Raw genomic sequence first — 17866 nt, forward strand, 5'->3', positions numbered from 1 at the left:
TGCTGAGACATCGACTTGATTTTTCGTAAATCATCATCAACTGTGTGCCCCGGATTCCCCATAGACCAAACAAGTCGTACGACTCCTGAAGAAAAAAGTGTGCTGACTGTTTGTTGTCTCCATGCTCTCACGTTATTTCCCCGAGGTTTGGTCAACCCCAATTTAATAAGCAAATTGATATTGATACATTTGAACATTGCAATTTTTACATTCCGATTTATTAAAGTTTAGCATGTTCAGTTGATATAAGGTCACAGTATATAATTGGGTGTTCCGTGAATTTGTATTGCTGTGTTGTCTGTCAATAAGCTGTATACTATTGCATTTCAATGCAATTCAATGTAGGCCTATATCGCATGTTTTTGCTTGAACCGCATGGGACACATGGCGTGTTCTCAGTGGTAGAGGGGGGAGGCTAGTTCCCTTGTCAGCTCCTTGGAAACGGTGTTGTATGACGTCAGTTGCCAAGGAGCGCAAGTTGTTGTAAGCGGGTTTTCGTGGCATAGAGGAATTTTCACGTACGATTTATTGTTTGTTGAACTGCATTTAGATGCCCAAATACCGAGAACGTTTACAGTGAGTATTAAGGTTTCCTTCACGATAATGGTTTGCGTAAATGGTTTAAAAATCTGCTGCTGAAAAAAGGAGAACCCGCTGATAGCCTACAGGGGAGTTGGGTAGAGAAGAGTTCCTGAGTGTACATTTATGTGTCACAGAGAACCAGTGCTCAGTATAAAATGTAGGTAGCCTAAACATGACGTTCAAAACTTGTTTCCAACAGACTGTGTCCTGCTTTGAAGACGGACTCCGCGATGCAGGTTGGTCAGGTTGGCCACATTTATAGCGAGAAAACCTTACGAAGTGATTTGTTTTTACCGAATGACTTTCCCTCGACAATATATATGACAATATATAACGTATTCTAAAGCTTAACTTTTTTTGATTTTATATTATTTTGTTTCATATTAAGATGTTGGTGGACCCCTATGAGAACTTCATGCTGCATCATCTGCGGCACTATGGATTGTTTACGGGTGAGCACACCGTCTGAACTTGCTTGGTCATTTTTGCACGGTGAGCTGTGCAGCTTCAAGTTAGTTTTGTTTATAAAGTGTGTTGTTAGCTACGTTCTGTATCTGTAACAATTTAAATTGTTCTTTGGATAAACTAATGCGGGGCGGCGGCGGCATCTATTAGGCTATTGTTTTATGAGCGTTAATACTTTTTGTGTTATGCCTTGTATATATGCAAGTTAAGATTGGATAACACATGACAAAATATGATCGTTTTAAGCCTGCTTGTCAACACAGATGCAGGTTTTTTCTTTTCTTTACCGGCACACATGTGGATATCAGCCTTGCTGCACTACTGTTAACTCCGTAGGGTCGAATTAATTTCTCAGAACAGCGTGTCCACGTCAAGGACACCGTTACTCTGAGCCAGAGGTGGGAACGGGACCGCTCCGTTGACATCGCGGTCTCGGACAAGAACTCGGATAAGAACTCTGATAAGAACTCGGACAAGAACTCGGACAAGAACTCTCTGAGCAGCGACGATTCCGACTCTGATGCGCTGGGAAAAGGGAGCACAGTCCCTCGGAGGCCACGTGAGTTACCCGAAATAGGGCTACCCTCGTCGACGCATTCACTGCTCTTGCCATTAAGTTAAGGTAGGCTACTCATACCCAGGGTCATATCTACCATTGTGGACACCAATGTCATGTCCTCGGTATTTTTCTCATGTCCATCTCCAAAGCCTGGATTTAATTTCATTCTAGCCCAATTTAGAGGTGTGCGTATGCTACAGTATTTACACCCTAACATTCATGAATGACTATAAATTAAAGTGGAAAAAGTGCACACCCTGGCCTCAGCCCACTCCAGCTGAGCTCAGTATGAGCTGAGATTTCTAGCTCCTGGTTATGCCCCTGTGCTTGCCTCTTTCTAATCGCAGAAACATGATGATTCCTGATTATTCTAGAAATGCTGAGAACAGAGGCAAAGGATTTGGGGATGGGTGACTGTTTGGCTTATATGTATACACCTGAAAGGGGGGTATACCTTGTGAAGAAAGATAAAGGTTGAGAGGAAGAATGCAGACATTTTCTTTGCTAATTATTCAGATGATACACATTTACCAGAGGTCTTGTGTATGTCATAGTGCTTTTTTCACAGTAGGAGATTCCTAGGTAAAGCTATATATGTGTTTGTCACTGTGATCCCCATTTAAAGCTGCGTGTGTGTGTGTGTGTGTGTGTGTGTGTGTGTGTGTGTGTGTGTGTAACTGTGATCCCCATTTAAAGCTCTGTGTGTGTGTGTGTGTGCGTGTAACTGTGATCCCCATTCAGAGCTGCATGTATGTAAGTCTCACCCCCCATTTAAAGCTGTGTGTGCATGTAGCTGTGATCCCCATTTAAAGCTGTGTGTGTGTGTGTGTGTGTGTGTGTGTGCGTGTGCGTGCGTGTGCGTGTAACTGCGATCCCCATTTAAAGCTGTGTGTGTGTAACTGCAATCCCCAGGTAAAACTGTAACTATGATCCCCAGCTAAACCTATGTAACTGTGATCCCCAGCTAAACCTGTGTAACTGTGATCCCCAGTCTCCCTCCCAGTAGAGCCGGCCCCCAGGTCCAGGCAGCTGGTGTTCAATCCTGAGCAGGGCTTTTCCATCCCGAGGCTGCGGGAGCCCCACGGGCTGTTCGCCTCCCTGTCCCTGTCCAGCCTGCCCCAGGGCGTGCGCTGGCCAATCGAGTGCCAGGTCCTGAAGGAGCAGATCCAGCACATCGGTACCTTGTCATAAACACCGCTCCGACACTAGTTCTGCGTTCACATGGAGCACGCTAGACTGTATTGCAGCACTTTTGAGACGGTACCGTGGAAAAATAAAATGTATGTTGCTATGATGTTTTTGCTTGTCCTATAATACAGGCTGTTTCCAACATGAATAGATAAAGGAGGATTGCGTTTGGTATAGCTCTTTATCTGTATATGTCCCAACCGGTTTGGAATTCTGTTTAATAGAATGTTAAGTTGCATCATTTTTAAACCTCAACATTAAGTTCCATCTGTCTTGGTCATTGACAGAGTCCTTTGCCATCATAATCATGTTTTACCGTTGTGCTCTCGTCCACTATAATGATATCCGGTTTACCATCTACTGTGATTCATGTGAATGCAGCATTAGCCTAATTTTACAGATGTTCTGTCAGTGCTTGTTCTGTAAAGTGTTTTTGAAACGTGCATCTGTATCACTGAAACTATATCCATCTCATAGATGACCTGATGTCAGTTGTCAGGTTTGATGCGTTGCTAAATACTATTTCACTTTTAGGCAAACTAAGCAATAGTTACACTTTTGTGGTAGGAAAAGCGAACATTGCTGTGCTGAATGACCTGTTCTTGTCATTTTGTTATGATGTGCCTTGACGTTTTGGGATGGATACATGCATCCAAATTCAGAATTTAGGAGTTACACATTCATAATTGTTAACTGTATGTAGAGAAACAAGCCAAATTGAGAATAAGATGACAGCAAAAGGAAAACAACCATTAAATGTTTGAACAATCATCCAAGTAACATATTTAACTTGGGGCTTTGTATCTTTGATTCGTTTGAATTTTCTACAGTGATGCAGTAGTCTGTGCCTTTTGTGGTTATGCTTGTGCTTTTGTTCCTTTAGAGGTGATCCTGTCTGCTAATATCTGGTGTTCTCTCTCAACTTTAGAATGGGAGCCACCACAACCGGAGCCATTCTACCAGCCCACGGGTCACGAGAGGACACCCTTGCCTGTTGGAGATGAGAAAGGCAAGCTTGTGTTTCAGATCGAGCCAGGTAGGACAATCCCTCTCTACATTCCAGTGCAAGCAACACCTCTTGAGCTAAGTTATACTTAATTCACTTTTCCTCTGTGTTTGACCTATCATAATACATGGGAGCAGTGGGTTGCCTCAGTGCAGCGCCCAGCGACCAACTCCAGTTCTGAGGCCAGTAGCTTGGTCAAGGGCAATGGCAAGAGTATACCTAACCGCTCTCGCACCATGTTTCTGCAAAGATGTAAAACGTAGCTAACTGTTTCACTGTTTCCCTATCCTACTGTTGAAGTTGAAATGTTTGTATGTTTTGAAATTCCAATTATGACAGCCATGAGTCTTTTTCTTATAATTTGTGATAAAGTTTGAGGGGAAATTTAGACTATTCATCCATGCAGAACTTTTTAGAATCATTGATATCTTTGTGAGAGCATTTATGGACCCCCATCTTCAGGTCAGACCGCAGTTTCTGATGGGATTTAAGTCTCGAGACTGACATGTCCATTGCAGAACACGGATGTTATTTTAATTCAAGCATTTCTCTGTGGATCTTGATGTATGTTTGGAGTCATTGACCAGCACGGCTTGTCTACCTATGACCAATCTCATTACATTACATTGCATGTCATTTGGCTGACGCTTTTATCCAAAGTTGATTAATCCAAAGTTGACTTACAGTTGATTAGTCTAAGCAGGAGACAATCCTCCCCTGGAGCAATGCAGGGTTAAGGGTCTCAAGGGTTGCTCAAAGGCCCAACTGCTGTGCGGATCTTATTCTGACTATTTTAGATCAACGGCGTAAAACATTCAGGCAGAAAACTGATTAAGTACCAGAAAATCTGGGCAGAAAATCTTGTTTTCCAGGGATTAAACCACCGACCTTGCGGGTCCCAGTCATGTACCTTAACCACTACGCTACAGGCCGCCTGTATCTTAGCTATCTAGCAGAGACAACAAGGTTTTCTGCCCAGATTTTCTGGTACTTAATCAGTTTTCTGCCTGAATGAATTATGCCGTTGATCTTAAGTAGTGCCCCTGGACCACTGGCAGTAAAATCCAAAACATCAATGACACACCTTCTTATTCGACAGTAGATATGAGGTGCTTCTCCTTGTATGCATTCCTGTTTTGTCACCAATGATGTCAATGATGTGTATCATTTGACCATAGCACTCTCTTCCTGTCATAATTCCAATGATTGGCAAACTCCAGATACTTGGTCTTGTTTATTTTGCTCAGTCGGGCTCCTTCCACAGAGTTGGTTGTACCCATTATCTTTGGCAAGTTGCATTAGCTAGCTAACACGCAACTGGCAGCACTAGACAACATAAGCATGTTAAATTTGATCAATTCAAGCTTCCTACAATTTGAGTCATTTTTCGTCAGAATGGTGACGTATTCAGATATGAAAAAATTCCCTCGCTGGTGTGCCACTGCAACAGTTGTTGGATCCGAATACAATACGTCTTTTAGTCATCGCAACTAACGTTATCTTCGGTGATCACTGCACTGCGCAAACAATGCTAATTTCACAGAGCGGCAAAGCTAATAATATCTTCGTATCCTACTTCCTCCCGCCATTTTGTCCGAAAATATGACAGAATTTTCTGAAACTGAGGCCTGGCAAAAACAGTCAGCCTACTTTTAGGGCTCATTTCTTTATGTCAATAAAACAATGCTTTTTAATATGAATCATAAGATGGCGGGTGTAGTTCATTTTTGAATATATATCCTGCTTTACCCTAAGAATAGTCCACCAAATATTGATTTGTGCCTAAGGATATAAAGTTTCTTTGCATTATTCAATGCATAACAACATCATGTATTTTGAATATTTTGTCAGTTATCTTATTTGCCAGTAAATACTGGAAATGTTCTGAATGACAATATTTTTGTCTGGATTTCAAATCAAATGTGATCAGTCTTTCATGAAATATTTTACACATAAATGTGAAACTGGACATTTTTTCCAGAGCTCTATGATTCTTCAGATTAAGACCAGAGACGTGGGTCCTGTACTGGGGACAAAAATGAATTGCCATTAGGAGGTTAAGTAATGGAGGAATGTAGACGCTGAGTGTGTGGCGGATATTGAATCTCTGACTGCTTCTCTCACCTTGCAGCCACAAAGACCTCCTACTTCACCTCCGCCCGGGTGGGCGGCTGCCGAGGGCCAATCAGAGCCTTCCGCTCCTGCCCCAGTGGGTGGGGGGACTCCACCTTGGAGTTTGAGTCTCGGTTTGAGAGCGGGAACCTGCAGAAAGCCGTGCAGACGTGAGTCTGTGGTTCTCCTCGAATTTCATAGAAATGGCAAATATAGAAATGTGTTTTTTCCCCCCCCTCTCTCATAAGATAGCATTTATATCTGTGCCATTAACTGGTCAACTATGTAGGGAAAATAAGCTGAAGTTTGACAAATACTTTACACTGCACTGTGCTACACTCCTCCCCAAGCAACATTTCTGATGGGCATTTACATGATCTATATAGCACTCAATGGTCAACTCAGTTGCATAGTTACCCTTTTACCTTAAATTGCTTCTTTTTTTTTTTTTTCTTCAAGCGGGCTCCGCGACTACGAGCTGACGCTACGCACGGACCTCTACACCGAAAAGCACACTCAGTGGTTCTACTTCCGGGTCACGAACATGAAGGCGGGACAGACCTACCGCTTCACCATCGTGAACCTGATGAAGCCCAGCAGTCTGTACGGCCAGGGGCTGAGGCCGCTGCTGTACTCTGAGCGGGCCGCGGCCACCCGCGGCGCGGGCTGGCGACGGACCGGTGCCGACATCAAGTACTACGCCAACCAGACCGAGCACGACGGCCACGCCCTCTACTCTCTAACCTGGACCTGCCAGTTCCCCTACGAGGGGGACTCCTGCTATTTCGCCCACTCCTACCCGTACACCTACACGGACCTGCGGCGCTTCCTGACCTCGGTGACCTCCGACCCCGTCACCGCCGCACTCTGCAAGGTGCGCGTGCTGTGCCGCAGCCTGGCAGGAAACGCTGTGTACGTCCGTCCGTCCGTCCGTCTGTCCATTTGTGGAGTTTGTTGCAAGTTTGTTTAGTTTTCCAATGGAATTAGTGGGTGGCAGGCACAAACATATAGAACTATTGGATATATGCATTGTCCAGTACCCTGTACCATAGTGTATTCAGCCTGTTTTGATTTTCAACTGCTAAATCATGACTAGATTGAAAGTTAAAATGGACATATATTTACACATGATAAGGGCTGGGACAATTACTTAATGCTAAGAAACCCACAGCACATTTTTTTGTTTATGGCGTCAGCTGCTTGGCTCCATATTGTTATATTTTCAACTGTCTTGCGAGTCTCCTCGATTGCCGCTTGCAGCTGTGTTTCTGGTTATAAAACCGCCCTGACGTGACGTCGTGTCCCATGCCTAGGTACGTCCTGACGGTGACCTCGCCGTTCTCCAGCCGCGAGGCGGCGCGCTCGAAGCGGGCGGTGGTGCTGACGGCCCGCGTGCACCCGGGGGAGACGGTGGGCTCGTGGGCCATGCAGGGCGCGCTGGAGTTCCTGCTGGGCGACACGGCGGACGCGCGGCTCCTCCGCGACGCCTTCGTCTTCAAGCTGGTGCCCATGCTCAACCCCGACGGCGTGGTGGTGGGGAACTACCGCTGCTCGCTGGCCGGCCGCGACGCCAACCGCAACTACCGCACGCTGCTGCGGGAGGCCTTCCCCTGCGTCTGGCACACGCGCAACATGGTGAAGAGGTGAGGGAGCAGTTTGTGGGGGCGGCGGGGGTTTGTGAGGCGACTGAACTCCACGCCCTGCAGACCGCAGTGTAGAGCAGAGAGTGGGGTGTCTAGAGGGCCGGCTGAGAACTGGAAGGTTGGTGGTTCGATTTCTGGCTTGGGCTGCTGTATTCCAGATGTGGGCTATAGCAACTGCCAGATGGCTGGTGATGTCTACAGTGCTTATCTTATTTCCCAGCTTTACACCATCTTATTCCCCTGCTTTACACCATCTTATTCCCCTGCTTTACGCCATCTTATTCCCCAGCTTTACACCATATTGTCCCCCAGGTTTACACCATCTTATTCCCCTGCTTTACTCCATCTTATTCCCCTGCTTTACTCCATCTTATTCCCCTGCTTTACTCCATCTTATTCCCCAGCTTTACTCCATCTTATTCCCCTACTTTACTCCATCTTATCCCCCAGCTTTACACCATCTTATTCCCTGCTTTACATCATCTTATTCCCCTGCTTTACAACATCTTATTCCCTGCTTTACACCATCTTGTTCCCCAGCTTTGCGCCATCTTATTCCCCAGCTTTACACCATCTTATTCCCCGCTTTACACCATCTTATTCCCTGCTTTACACCATCTTATTCCCCAGCTTTACGCCATCTTATTCCCCAGCTTTACACCATATTGTCCCCCAGGTTTACACCATCTTATTCCCCTGCTTTACTCCATCTTATTCCCCTGCTTTACTCCATCTTATTCCCCTACTTTACTCCATCTTATTCCCCTACTTTACATCATCTTATTCCCTGCTTTACACCATCTTATTCCCCTGCTTTACAACATCTTATTCCCTGCTTTACACCATCTTGTTCCCCAGCTTTGCGCCATCTTGTTCCCCAGCTTTACTCCATCGTATTCCCCTGCTTTACTCCATCTTATTCCCCTGCTTTACTCCATCTTATTCCCCGCTTTACACCATCTTATTCCCTGCTTTACACCATCTTGTTCCCCAGGTTGTTGGCTGAGAGAGAGGTGGTCCTGTACTGTGACTTCCACGGGCACAGCCGGAAGAACAACGTCTTCATGTACGGCTGCGAGAATCGTGGCAGTCCCCAGTCCCGCTTTCATGAGCGCATCTTCCCCCTGATGATGAGCAAGAACGCCAGTAACAAAGTGAGACCCTTTCATCACGGCCGATACACGTACAGCACCCAATCAGCAAACAGCACCCAAATAGCACCTAATCAAGTGTGGCTGATATACAAACAGCACCCAATCAGCTGTCATGGTGCCTTATCAGTAGGCACTTACCCCTTGCTGTGATCACTTATCTGTTAACTTTTCTGCTTACTTTCCATCGAAACGAATAAAAAATACAAAGTGTTCATTCTGCACACCATCTGTACACTGTTTTACACAGCAAGGGGGAATCTGAAACTTGTATTTCTTTGCTTTTTTCAGTTTTCTTACAAGTACTGCAAGTTCAGGGTTCAGAAAAGTAAAGAAGGAACAGGACGTGTGGTGATGTGGAAGTTGGGGATCGCCAACAGCTTCACCATGGAGTCTACCTTTGGAGGGTCCACATTAGGTGAGGACCATGACACTGAGCACGTCCTCACTCTCATGTAACGGTTGTCTTTTATGCCACTCCAGTGGTGAATGGAGGCTCCGATAGTAGCTAGCGTGTTAATAAAGCTTTTAGTTGATCTGAGTTCTCTTTTTTTGCTTTAGTCTGACCTCATCTTTCAACTTTTTTTAAAATTTGTTCTGCTTTTGCTCCTGAACCCTTTTTATTTTTTCTTATTATTCTTGAAGCACTGAATTATTTTCATTTTCTGTGCAGCACTGGACCAAATCAGTTTTACAAAAGGTCCTACATAAAGTTCTTGTTTTTAGACATTGTCATTCTTATTTTTGCATTGGATGGGCTTTCCTGACAGGGACCCGAAAAGGAACACATTTCAGCATCCGGGACCTGAAATCGCTGGGGTACTACTTCTGCGACACTCTCCTGGACTTCTGCGACCCCGATCCAGCCAAGGTCCTGCACTGCGCTTAGCGTTTCCTTGACCGTAACCGTTAGCGCTCCTGTTGTTTACTCATTGGAAGATATGTGCTGAAATGGTTGTCCAGCACTGGGCTGGTGGGACTGCAGGGCTATCAGGGCTGTTGGGCGTCTCGCGTTTCGGAGGCTGTGTGTATCAGTGTCAGCCTCCCGTGTCCAGGCAGGACATTGCAGTGCTGGAACAGCCCTCTGTTTATGTTTGGATGGTGCAAATTGGGGATTAAAAGAAAAATATGGATTAAAATGTTAAAATAATTTTACGTATTTCAAAAGTGGTCCAAAATATTTAAATGTTTGAACTATTCAAATGTGCATGTGTCGGTGTATGAATATGTATGTTCATTTATGTGCGTACAGTATGTGTGCATGTGCATTACTTGTTTTGAGGGTGGAAAGCATGTGATGACTCTGTGCATGCGTGTGTGCGTATGTGTGTGTGCGTGTGTGTGTGTACGTGTGTGTGTGTGTGCGTGTGTGTGTGTGCGTATGTATGTGTGTGTGTGTGTGTGTGTGCGTGTGTGTGCGTATATGTGTGTGTGTGTGTGTGCGTGCGTGTGTGTGTGTGTCTCGCAGGTGAGTGCGTGCTTGGCAGAGCTGACAGCCATGTGGAGGGAGGCCCGTTGCAGGCTGGGCAGAGACCTGGACTCTGATGCATCTCTCAGCGATGAATCCAGGTAGACGTCTCTCTCACTCACACAATTCCTCCGGCTCAAAACTTATGGTTGTATTTCTTTGTCAAAATTGAAGAGCTCATCCTCTAACTCAGCAAAGTCAGAGCTGTCCATCATATCGCTCAGGCTTGCCAAGTTAAGTTCTGTGATATTTGTATGCTAACGTTACTGTATTTTTGTGTGAGTGTGTTGTGATCGCCTGGATCGGTGGCCGTCCATAAACCAGTCTCTGTGTTCAAGGGTGGAGTTTGAGCGTCCATTTCCTTCTGGGTAACACAGGCTGGAGATTAAAGCCAAACACGTCCAGTGATGTCACTGGACATATTTGTTTTGAGAACTTTTGCGCCATATTTAGGAAACTGCTACACTGATGGTGATAAAAAAAAAAAAAAAAGTCCTACACACATCATTTAACAACACATCAACAAGTATTTAATCCAAATAAGAAAAACTTACAAAAGCGTGACAGTGCTCTTTTAATATCAGCAACCGATTCAGACCCAATAAATCAAGTGAGGTGAGTTAACTCTGTAATTAACTGCTTTAATTGATCAATGAAGTGTTGAGTAACAAGGACCAGGAGTGAGGCTCATTGATTTCGGGTCTGAAAATTTCCTGATTAATAAGAATTTTTATTTATTTATTATTATTCCACCGCATTGTGAACACACATTTATGGAAGAAAATGTACTGTAATCAAGTACTGTGCATGTAAGATGACATGCCCAGCTGACTAGACCAGTTGGCCAGCTGCCATTATGGCCTAAACCTCAAAGACAGCTCTTTCACACTAGTATAGATCCTAGTTACCAGGGCTGTAAAAGTGAGTCTGATCTCTAACCTTTGTTGTCCTTCCCAGCACGAGTGGTTCAAACAGCACGGATTCCAATGACTTGCCTGCTCATCTGCTAAATATCATTGACAAGGTAGATGGTGGCCTCATGCACTGCGGCATCATGAGTGTACACTTTCTCCTCAGTCAGGTGCTAGTACCCCCCCCCCCCTCCTGATTGGTTATCCGGTTTGCAGACTCTGACGTAGTGTCAATGCTCTCCCACTGGGTTCCAGTCATGTTTTGTATCTTTCATAAACCTTAGTGTTTAAGGTAAATTAAAATGTATACTCAGTCCAGTGTAACTGGATCAAACCAATTCCTGATGAACACTCTAGATGAGAGAGGCTATTCAGGCACATGTCAGCAGAGGGCGCTACTGACTAAATGGTACATAGTATTCTTCATTGCATTTTAAATTAACTTTAAATTTAATCTCATTTCTCATTTGACGTGCAATATGTCTGTGTAAAAATGAGTAAGGACATATACAGAAATTAATACCAAAAATGTTTCAAAATTGTACGTCTGTATTCTAGTGCTCTGTTGCTTTCAATTACCAGTAATGATTGTTACTCCAGCAGTTCAGTCTAGAATATTCTAATCACATTTTTATGATTTTGGGGAATAAACAATTACCCACGCCTGGCATGGTCCTTGTTCATTTATCCAGGAAACCCTGTGCAAGAAGAAGCGCCTGAAGACCCGCAAGGAAAGGACCCGGCTGCGACAGGAGAGAGCCCTGAAGAATAAGAACAAAATCAAGCACAATGTAAGAAAATATCTCATTTCAGCGTGGCAGGAGCACCGTGATATGTGTCAGTTTTATGCACTCACTGTTGCCGCCTTTATGCCACGGACAGTAGCTAACACATGCTCAAAAATTCACAGAAAATCACGAACTCATTTGCGTCCAGTATGACAGCTTGTGTCTCACTGGTCAAATGAGTAATAGCGAGCTACAATAAGAAGATTCTTGGGAATAAAAGACCCACCACACGGATGCAACAAATGCACATTTCAGACTTTGTTTTCAAAGGTTTTGACAGCGTATGTCACAGGTGTCAAACTCCAGTCCTGGAGGGCCGTAGTGTCTGCTGGTTTTTTGGGTGTTCGGGGTTCATTCAAGTCATTGATTGGTTAAAGTATCCACACGCCTTGTTCTCAAGGTCTTAATTGGCTCAATTGGCAGCTGATTTAAAGGAAACCACAAAAACCCGCAGACACTGCGGCCCCTTGGGAATTCAGTTTGACACCCCTGGCGTATGTGTATGTGTATGTGTGCGTGCTTGTATAAATACATCCCTCTGTGATAATTTATGGTTATTTCTAAAGTACGTTAGGCTACAGTCAGCTTAACGTTCCCTCAGACAAAAAGTGAGGACATTCGCTTTTTATTATTTTGTATTATTATGTTAGGGCTGGATAATGTATTAACATACTTTAGGTAGTGTGATTGTGTAGTGTTGGGTTGGGGGAATTCAAGGGTACAGAGAAGTGAGCGTTGCCATTCTGCTCTGATAATGGTAGGGAGAGATACCGAAGAACGAAAATCAAGCAGCGGGAGCTGATGGCAAGAGAGAAAAGAAGGTATGTGGTGCAACACTGTCCATTAGCTCCACACGCACTCTCTGACCCACAAACCCACACCCAGCCTCTGATCCTGAAGCATTTTGACCGTCTGATCCTAAACCCACATTCATACTGACCCTGAATCACATCCATCCCCTCTTGCCTCACACCTTGAATTCACATTTCAGGACACACGCCTGGAGGCAGTGACGGCTACCTGCTTGCATTTTGAGGAGCCAATAGCCGCTGCTCAGCCTCCTTTTACTGGTAAATATGACATTTAAAAAAATATTTTATGAGCAGATGAGACCCTGGAATCTAACCCCAGTGTCTTCAAAACTAAGTCAGCACAGGTCCTGTAATTCTAAAGTGTCAATTCACAACGTAAAAAGTATTCTGGAGAGCTTTTACACAGCCACCTAAATTAATCAATTGACTTCTCAATTCATTCATTTAGGTTGTTGAAAACCTGTCTTGATGGTTTCCAAATTTAGTTTGGATTGAATTAGATTTGTCATATAGCATGTAAAAAGAAAATGATCATTTTTGATCTGACTGATTAATAGGACGTTAATATGGAACATTTATTCTTTGTGACACACATAGCTAGCGCTGAAATAGTGTGGCCTTAAGAAGCGAAATCTCCATCCACTTTATTTAACTTTGAGAAACACAAAGAGATGTTCTAGGGCTTTTCCACAGGATTCTTATTTCAAGCCAATTAAGTTCAGTCCTTGTGGGAAAAGGAAAACAAAATTAGCTAGTTATGGCTGATAGAAGTGGGGAGTATGTTTTTATGGTAGCTGACGATCATTTCTATAATGCATAGCCATCTTGCGAAAGAATGTTTCACTTTGCTAACTTGGTGTTAGTGACGGTGGACCAACCAGTCAAGTTAACCAGCGTAAGCCTCTTTCAGGATTTAAAAACTGTTCTTTTACTGCTTTTGTGAAGATGTAACAATGTAAGCATGTTCAATGACCCGCAAAATTTAAATTGACAGATTTTTGCTATATTAAAAAAAAATTCAAAACAAGGATAGTGTTGAAGTAGGATATACAGCACAGTCCATATGTATTTGGACAGTGGTACAATTTCTGTTCCATTCAGCACATTGGATTAATTTTATTGGACCAAAAGTAAATTGACAGTTGGCTTCTCAGCTGTTTCTGATTAGTCTGGTGTATTCAGTCACTTCCGTGGTGCAGGTATAAGGAAGCTTTCAGATTCTAGGCTTTTTATTGCCTTTAAAGTATGTTATTGGCATTTATCAACAAGAGTTGTGCCAATGACAGTCAAGGAAGCTATTATAAGGCTGAGAAATAAGAAAACATCAGTCGGAGACAAACAACAAACAATTTGCTTACAGGAACATCATCATTAATAACAAAGAGAGCACTGGTGAGTTCAGTAATCATAAGGTAATGTTTATCGGAGTGATGGCAACAGCCAAGTTTGGAGGCTAAAAGCATCTGCCCAAGAACCAAGGCACCCGCCGCCCTCATCAGTGAAACATGGGATTGGGATGTTATAGTTTGTGCATGTATGGCTGCAACAGATTGCCTTCTTTGGTACTGTAAATGCTGATAGCAGCAGTAGAACAAATTCTGAAGTGTCAGAAGCATCTTATCTGCTCAAGTTCAGTCGTATGCCTCCAAACTCATTGGACGGTGCTCCATCCCACAGCAAGGCAGCAATTCCAAACATGAACAAAAACCAATGCTCTTTCTTCCTCATCAGTTTAGGTAAGCCTATTGTTTGGCCTATGTCTCTGCACTGTAGTACTGTTGTCTACAGACTGCGCTGTAAGTTGTGGAAAGGACTATGAAATATTAATAGAAAAGTTTTCTGATTAATTTCTACTGGCAAGAAACTGGCAATTGCCGGCTAATGCGAACTCTGGTCTGCAGACAAGATAGAAACGGTCGTTAGGCCGCATCGCCGATCGCAGCCCCGCGCATGGTCTTCCCAGCCCCGGCGGCAGGCCCTGCACAACCAGATATTTGGTCCCCCCGGCGACCTTCCCTCGCCCTGTCGCCTGGGCCGCGAGCGAAACCCTGCAGCAAGCGGTAGGCCTCACAGCTCTTTACACATTGCAGGTGCTGTGTGAACCGTGTGACTCCATGCCAGCCTTTTCCGTATCAGGTCTCGAGTATGTTGCGGGTTCCTCCAATGATAGGGGCTTATGATCCCGATGGTCTTAGATGATTTATAGTAATGGTTAGCGATGCACAACAACCGGAGAATTCTTAATTTTAGGCATTTATTTATTAATTATGTAGTCTGTTCTCGTGTTTGTTTGGTTGTTACCCCTATATATTATGTCTTCTTCCTGTCGTTCTTTCAGGAACTATCCATCCACCCAATGCTTCGGGACGCAGGTACAACCAATGAGTAAAAATAAACATTCTTGTGTCATTGTTTCTGTGAGAGCCATTGTGTTGCGACATTGTTTTTGAGAGCCATTGCATCTGTGAAACATGACGTGAAACGTGTGTGCCAGGTCTTCAGTGGTAGGGAAGCTGGTGCAGTGTAACCTGTTCCCAGTTTTCGTGTCATCGCTGGAGCTGCTGCCTGCCAGGCCCCCGCATCCCTCCCCAAGCCCGACTCGCAGACAAACGCAGACAAAAGCTGAGCTTGCGCGAGTTTCCATCATGTACTCCATGCCGGAGGCCTCCAGCACCAGTACAGACTCAATGGAAACTGTCAAAAAGAGTCAGGAAAAAGACTGCACTGCAGGTGACGTCACTGCATCTGCTGGAAAGGTCAATTTGCACTGTGTTGTGTCATGGAGGGATTGCAGTTTAAACTAGACTTAATAACTTTGGATAGAATACAGGTTCAATTCCCAGGTGGGAATAGCAATAGATGTAAAGGCAATGTAGCTAAATGTAAATGTAGTGATCACTGGTATGTAACTTGTCATCAGGAGTCTTTACATTTGACGTTCGTAGTATGTCTAAAGGCTCTTCGAGCTTTACCACAGCTCGTACGTGATGAGGTCAATGCACCTTACTGTTCTGGTCTTTTGCAGTCTCTTTTTAAGAATACTGTTGTGCTTTGAAAGAATGCGTGTGATGCAGCATGTCATTTGCAGCTTACAGTCTGAACTCTTACCTCCTGAGCTAATGTCGTCACAAGAATTATCTCAATGCAGAATTTGGTCTTAAAAAAGCAGTTAAGCCTATTAAATCTCATAAATGGCATAGCTATAAAGACAGTTTCTTGGTAAACCCTAATTATTATCATATATACTGTACTTCCATGAGACCAAAATGGAAGTTCTCAAAATCATAACCTCTTTTTTATTTTGTATTATTTTTCCCCTAACGGATGGCCCTATTATTTTTGTTGTTCTTTTGCTGCACTGGACAGGAGCTGTGTCAGTGAGAGACCTGGACAGCAGCCATGGAGGGGCTCTGTCTGAAAGCCCTGCAAGCAAGCAGGCGGTGGACACAGACCCTTTCCCCCCTTTAAGGAAACCGGATCTCAACACAGACTTGCGAAGCAGAAGGTTCTGACAAATCTTATTCTATTCATGATGATATGCCTCATTTTCATTACCTTTATATTGGTCACTAGGCGGCAGGAATTCACATTTCACGATAAAATATATAACTGAGAAGCCTAAAACAAATACATGTCACTTGTGAATTTGAATAGTTTGTTACAAATGTGAGCTATGCTTTAAATATTACAAAAATATTTTTAGGCTTGCATCTTGTTTCATCAAAGAAAAGTTTTAGGCTTTCATCTTATTTGTAGAACAATGTCTTGACTTTCATTATGTGTGTGTCTAAATGCCAAATTCTGTGAATATATAGTTTTTAAGCTTTTAAATGCCAGATGTCGAAGTGAAAGCAGCACCGGAGTTTGCCAGCTTATCAGTCTCCATGCAGTCATACAATAATGTCAGCTGCTTTCCAGCAACAGTACAAGCAAATGTATTTGGTTACATTTGGTTATATTCAATACATTTCTTGGCTTTCATGATTTGTATGTTTCAATGTTTCAAATATAGTTTTAAATGTTTAAAACATAAGATGACGATGCAGCAACGCAGTTTTGCGTCATTTGGAGGCTAGCCAGCTTGTCAGCTGCTTTCGTGGCTACAATTTAATGTAGCTGTTCGGTTTCATCTGATTCTAATGTAATTTGCTATGGTATGTTTGTATTTATGTCTAACATAAATGTTCAGAGTTAGAATTTGGTTTTAAAGGGTTTATACATGGATGGGGCAGTTTGCATGTTCTCCCCGTGTTTGCGTGGGTTTCCTCCGGGTACTCCGGTTTCCTCCCACAGTCCAAAGACATATGCTGGTTAGGCTGATTGGAGAGTGTAAATTGCCCCCTGCGAACCCTGTTCAGGATAAGCGGGTGAAGATAATGAATGAATGAATGAATGAATGAATTAATTAATTAATTAATTAATTAATTAGTTAATTAGTTAATTAGTTAATTAATTAAATTTCAAGGATCAAAAAATGTACAGTACAACCTTGTGAAGCAAACATCATATTACTGCATCCACACCGTATTCCATTACTGTCGATAATGGCAGCATTTCACATACAGTGCCCTTAAGGAAGCCATTATGAGGCTGAGAAATAAGAAAATGGCAGTCAGAGGCCTAGGCCAAATCAACTTTTTGGAAAGTGTGAAGGCCAAAAGGAGCTGCCCAAGATCCAAAGCAACCCCCCTCTCATCAGTGAAACATAGTGGTAGGGGTGGTATAGTTATAAAACAAAAACGCTGTAATTCTGTTCACCGACTTGATCCATCTTTAACCGCTCATGATTCCTCAGGTTGTCCCCGTTGGCAAAAGCAGGTGAGGCGGCCCGCGGCGCCCCAAAGCTGCCTGCCTCCAGGCCCCAGGACCCCGACCCTCTCTCCCCCCCGCGCTCCAGGCCCCAGGACCCTGACCCTCTCTCCCCCCCGCGCTCCAGGCCCCAGGACCCCGACCCTCTCTTCCCCCCGCGCTCCAGGCTCCAGAGGCTGCAGAGCCTCAGCCTGGCCAAGCCGGCCAAGCTCCCGCTCTCCAGCAGCACGCTGACCGGCCCCAGGGAGAGCAGCCCTTCTGAGCCCCACAGTGCTGAGAAACGCTGAGAACACCAAGGCCACCTTCCCATCCTGCCATATCCCCCTTCTCCACGAGCAGAACCTGAGTGTAGAGAAACCTGGCCTGCAGTCT

The 17866-nt window shown here is 44.1% G+C and overlaps 1 protein-coding gene across 1 annotated transcript; it reads left to right on the plus strand.

Moving 5' to 3' along the window:
- The first annotated feature begins 466 nt into the window (after positions 1–466).
- Positions 467–17781, plus strand: agbl2 (AGBL carboxypeptidase 2). Its single transcript, XM_061221249.1, has 22 exons — positions 467–576; positions 782–818; positions 971–1034; positions 1403–1606; positions 2598–2783; positions 3723–3830; positions 5932–6082; positions 6372–6824; positions 7226–7555; positions 8550–8709; positions 8998–9124; positions 9477–9577; positions 10175–10275; positions 11132–11198; positions 11778–11876; positions 12635–12694; positions 12865–12943; positions 14587–14745; positions 15024–15057; positions 15180–15415; positions 16052–16190; positions 17481–17781. The coding sequence occupies exons 1-22, from the start codon at positions 551–553 to the stop codon at positions 17779–17781; spliced, it is 3222 nt and encodes a 1073-aa protein (XP_061077233.1). The 5' UTR covers positions 467–550.
- The last annotated feature ends 85 nt before the right edge of the window (positions 17782–17866 follow it).

This window comes from Conger conger, chromosome 15 (assembly GCF_963514075.1).
Source record: "Conger conger chromosome 15, fConCon1.1, whole genome shotgun sequence".
NCBI classification, from domain to species: Eukaryota; Metazoa; Chordata; class Actinopteri; order Anguilliformes; family Congridae; genus Conger; species Conger conger.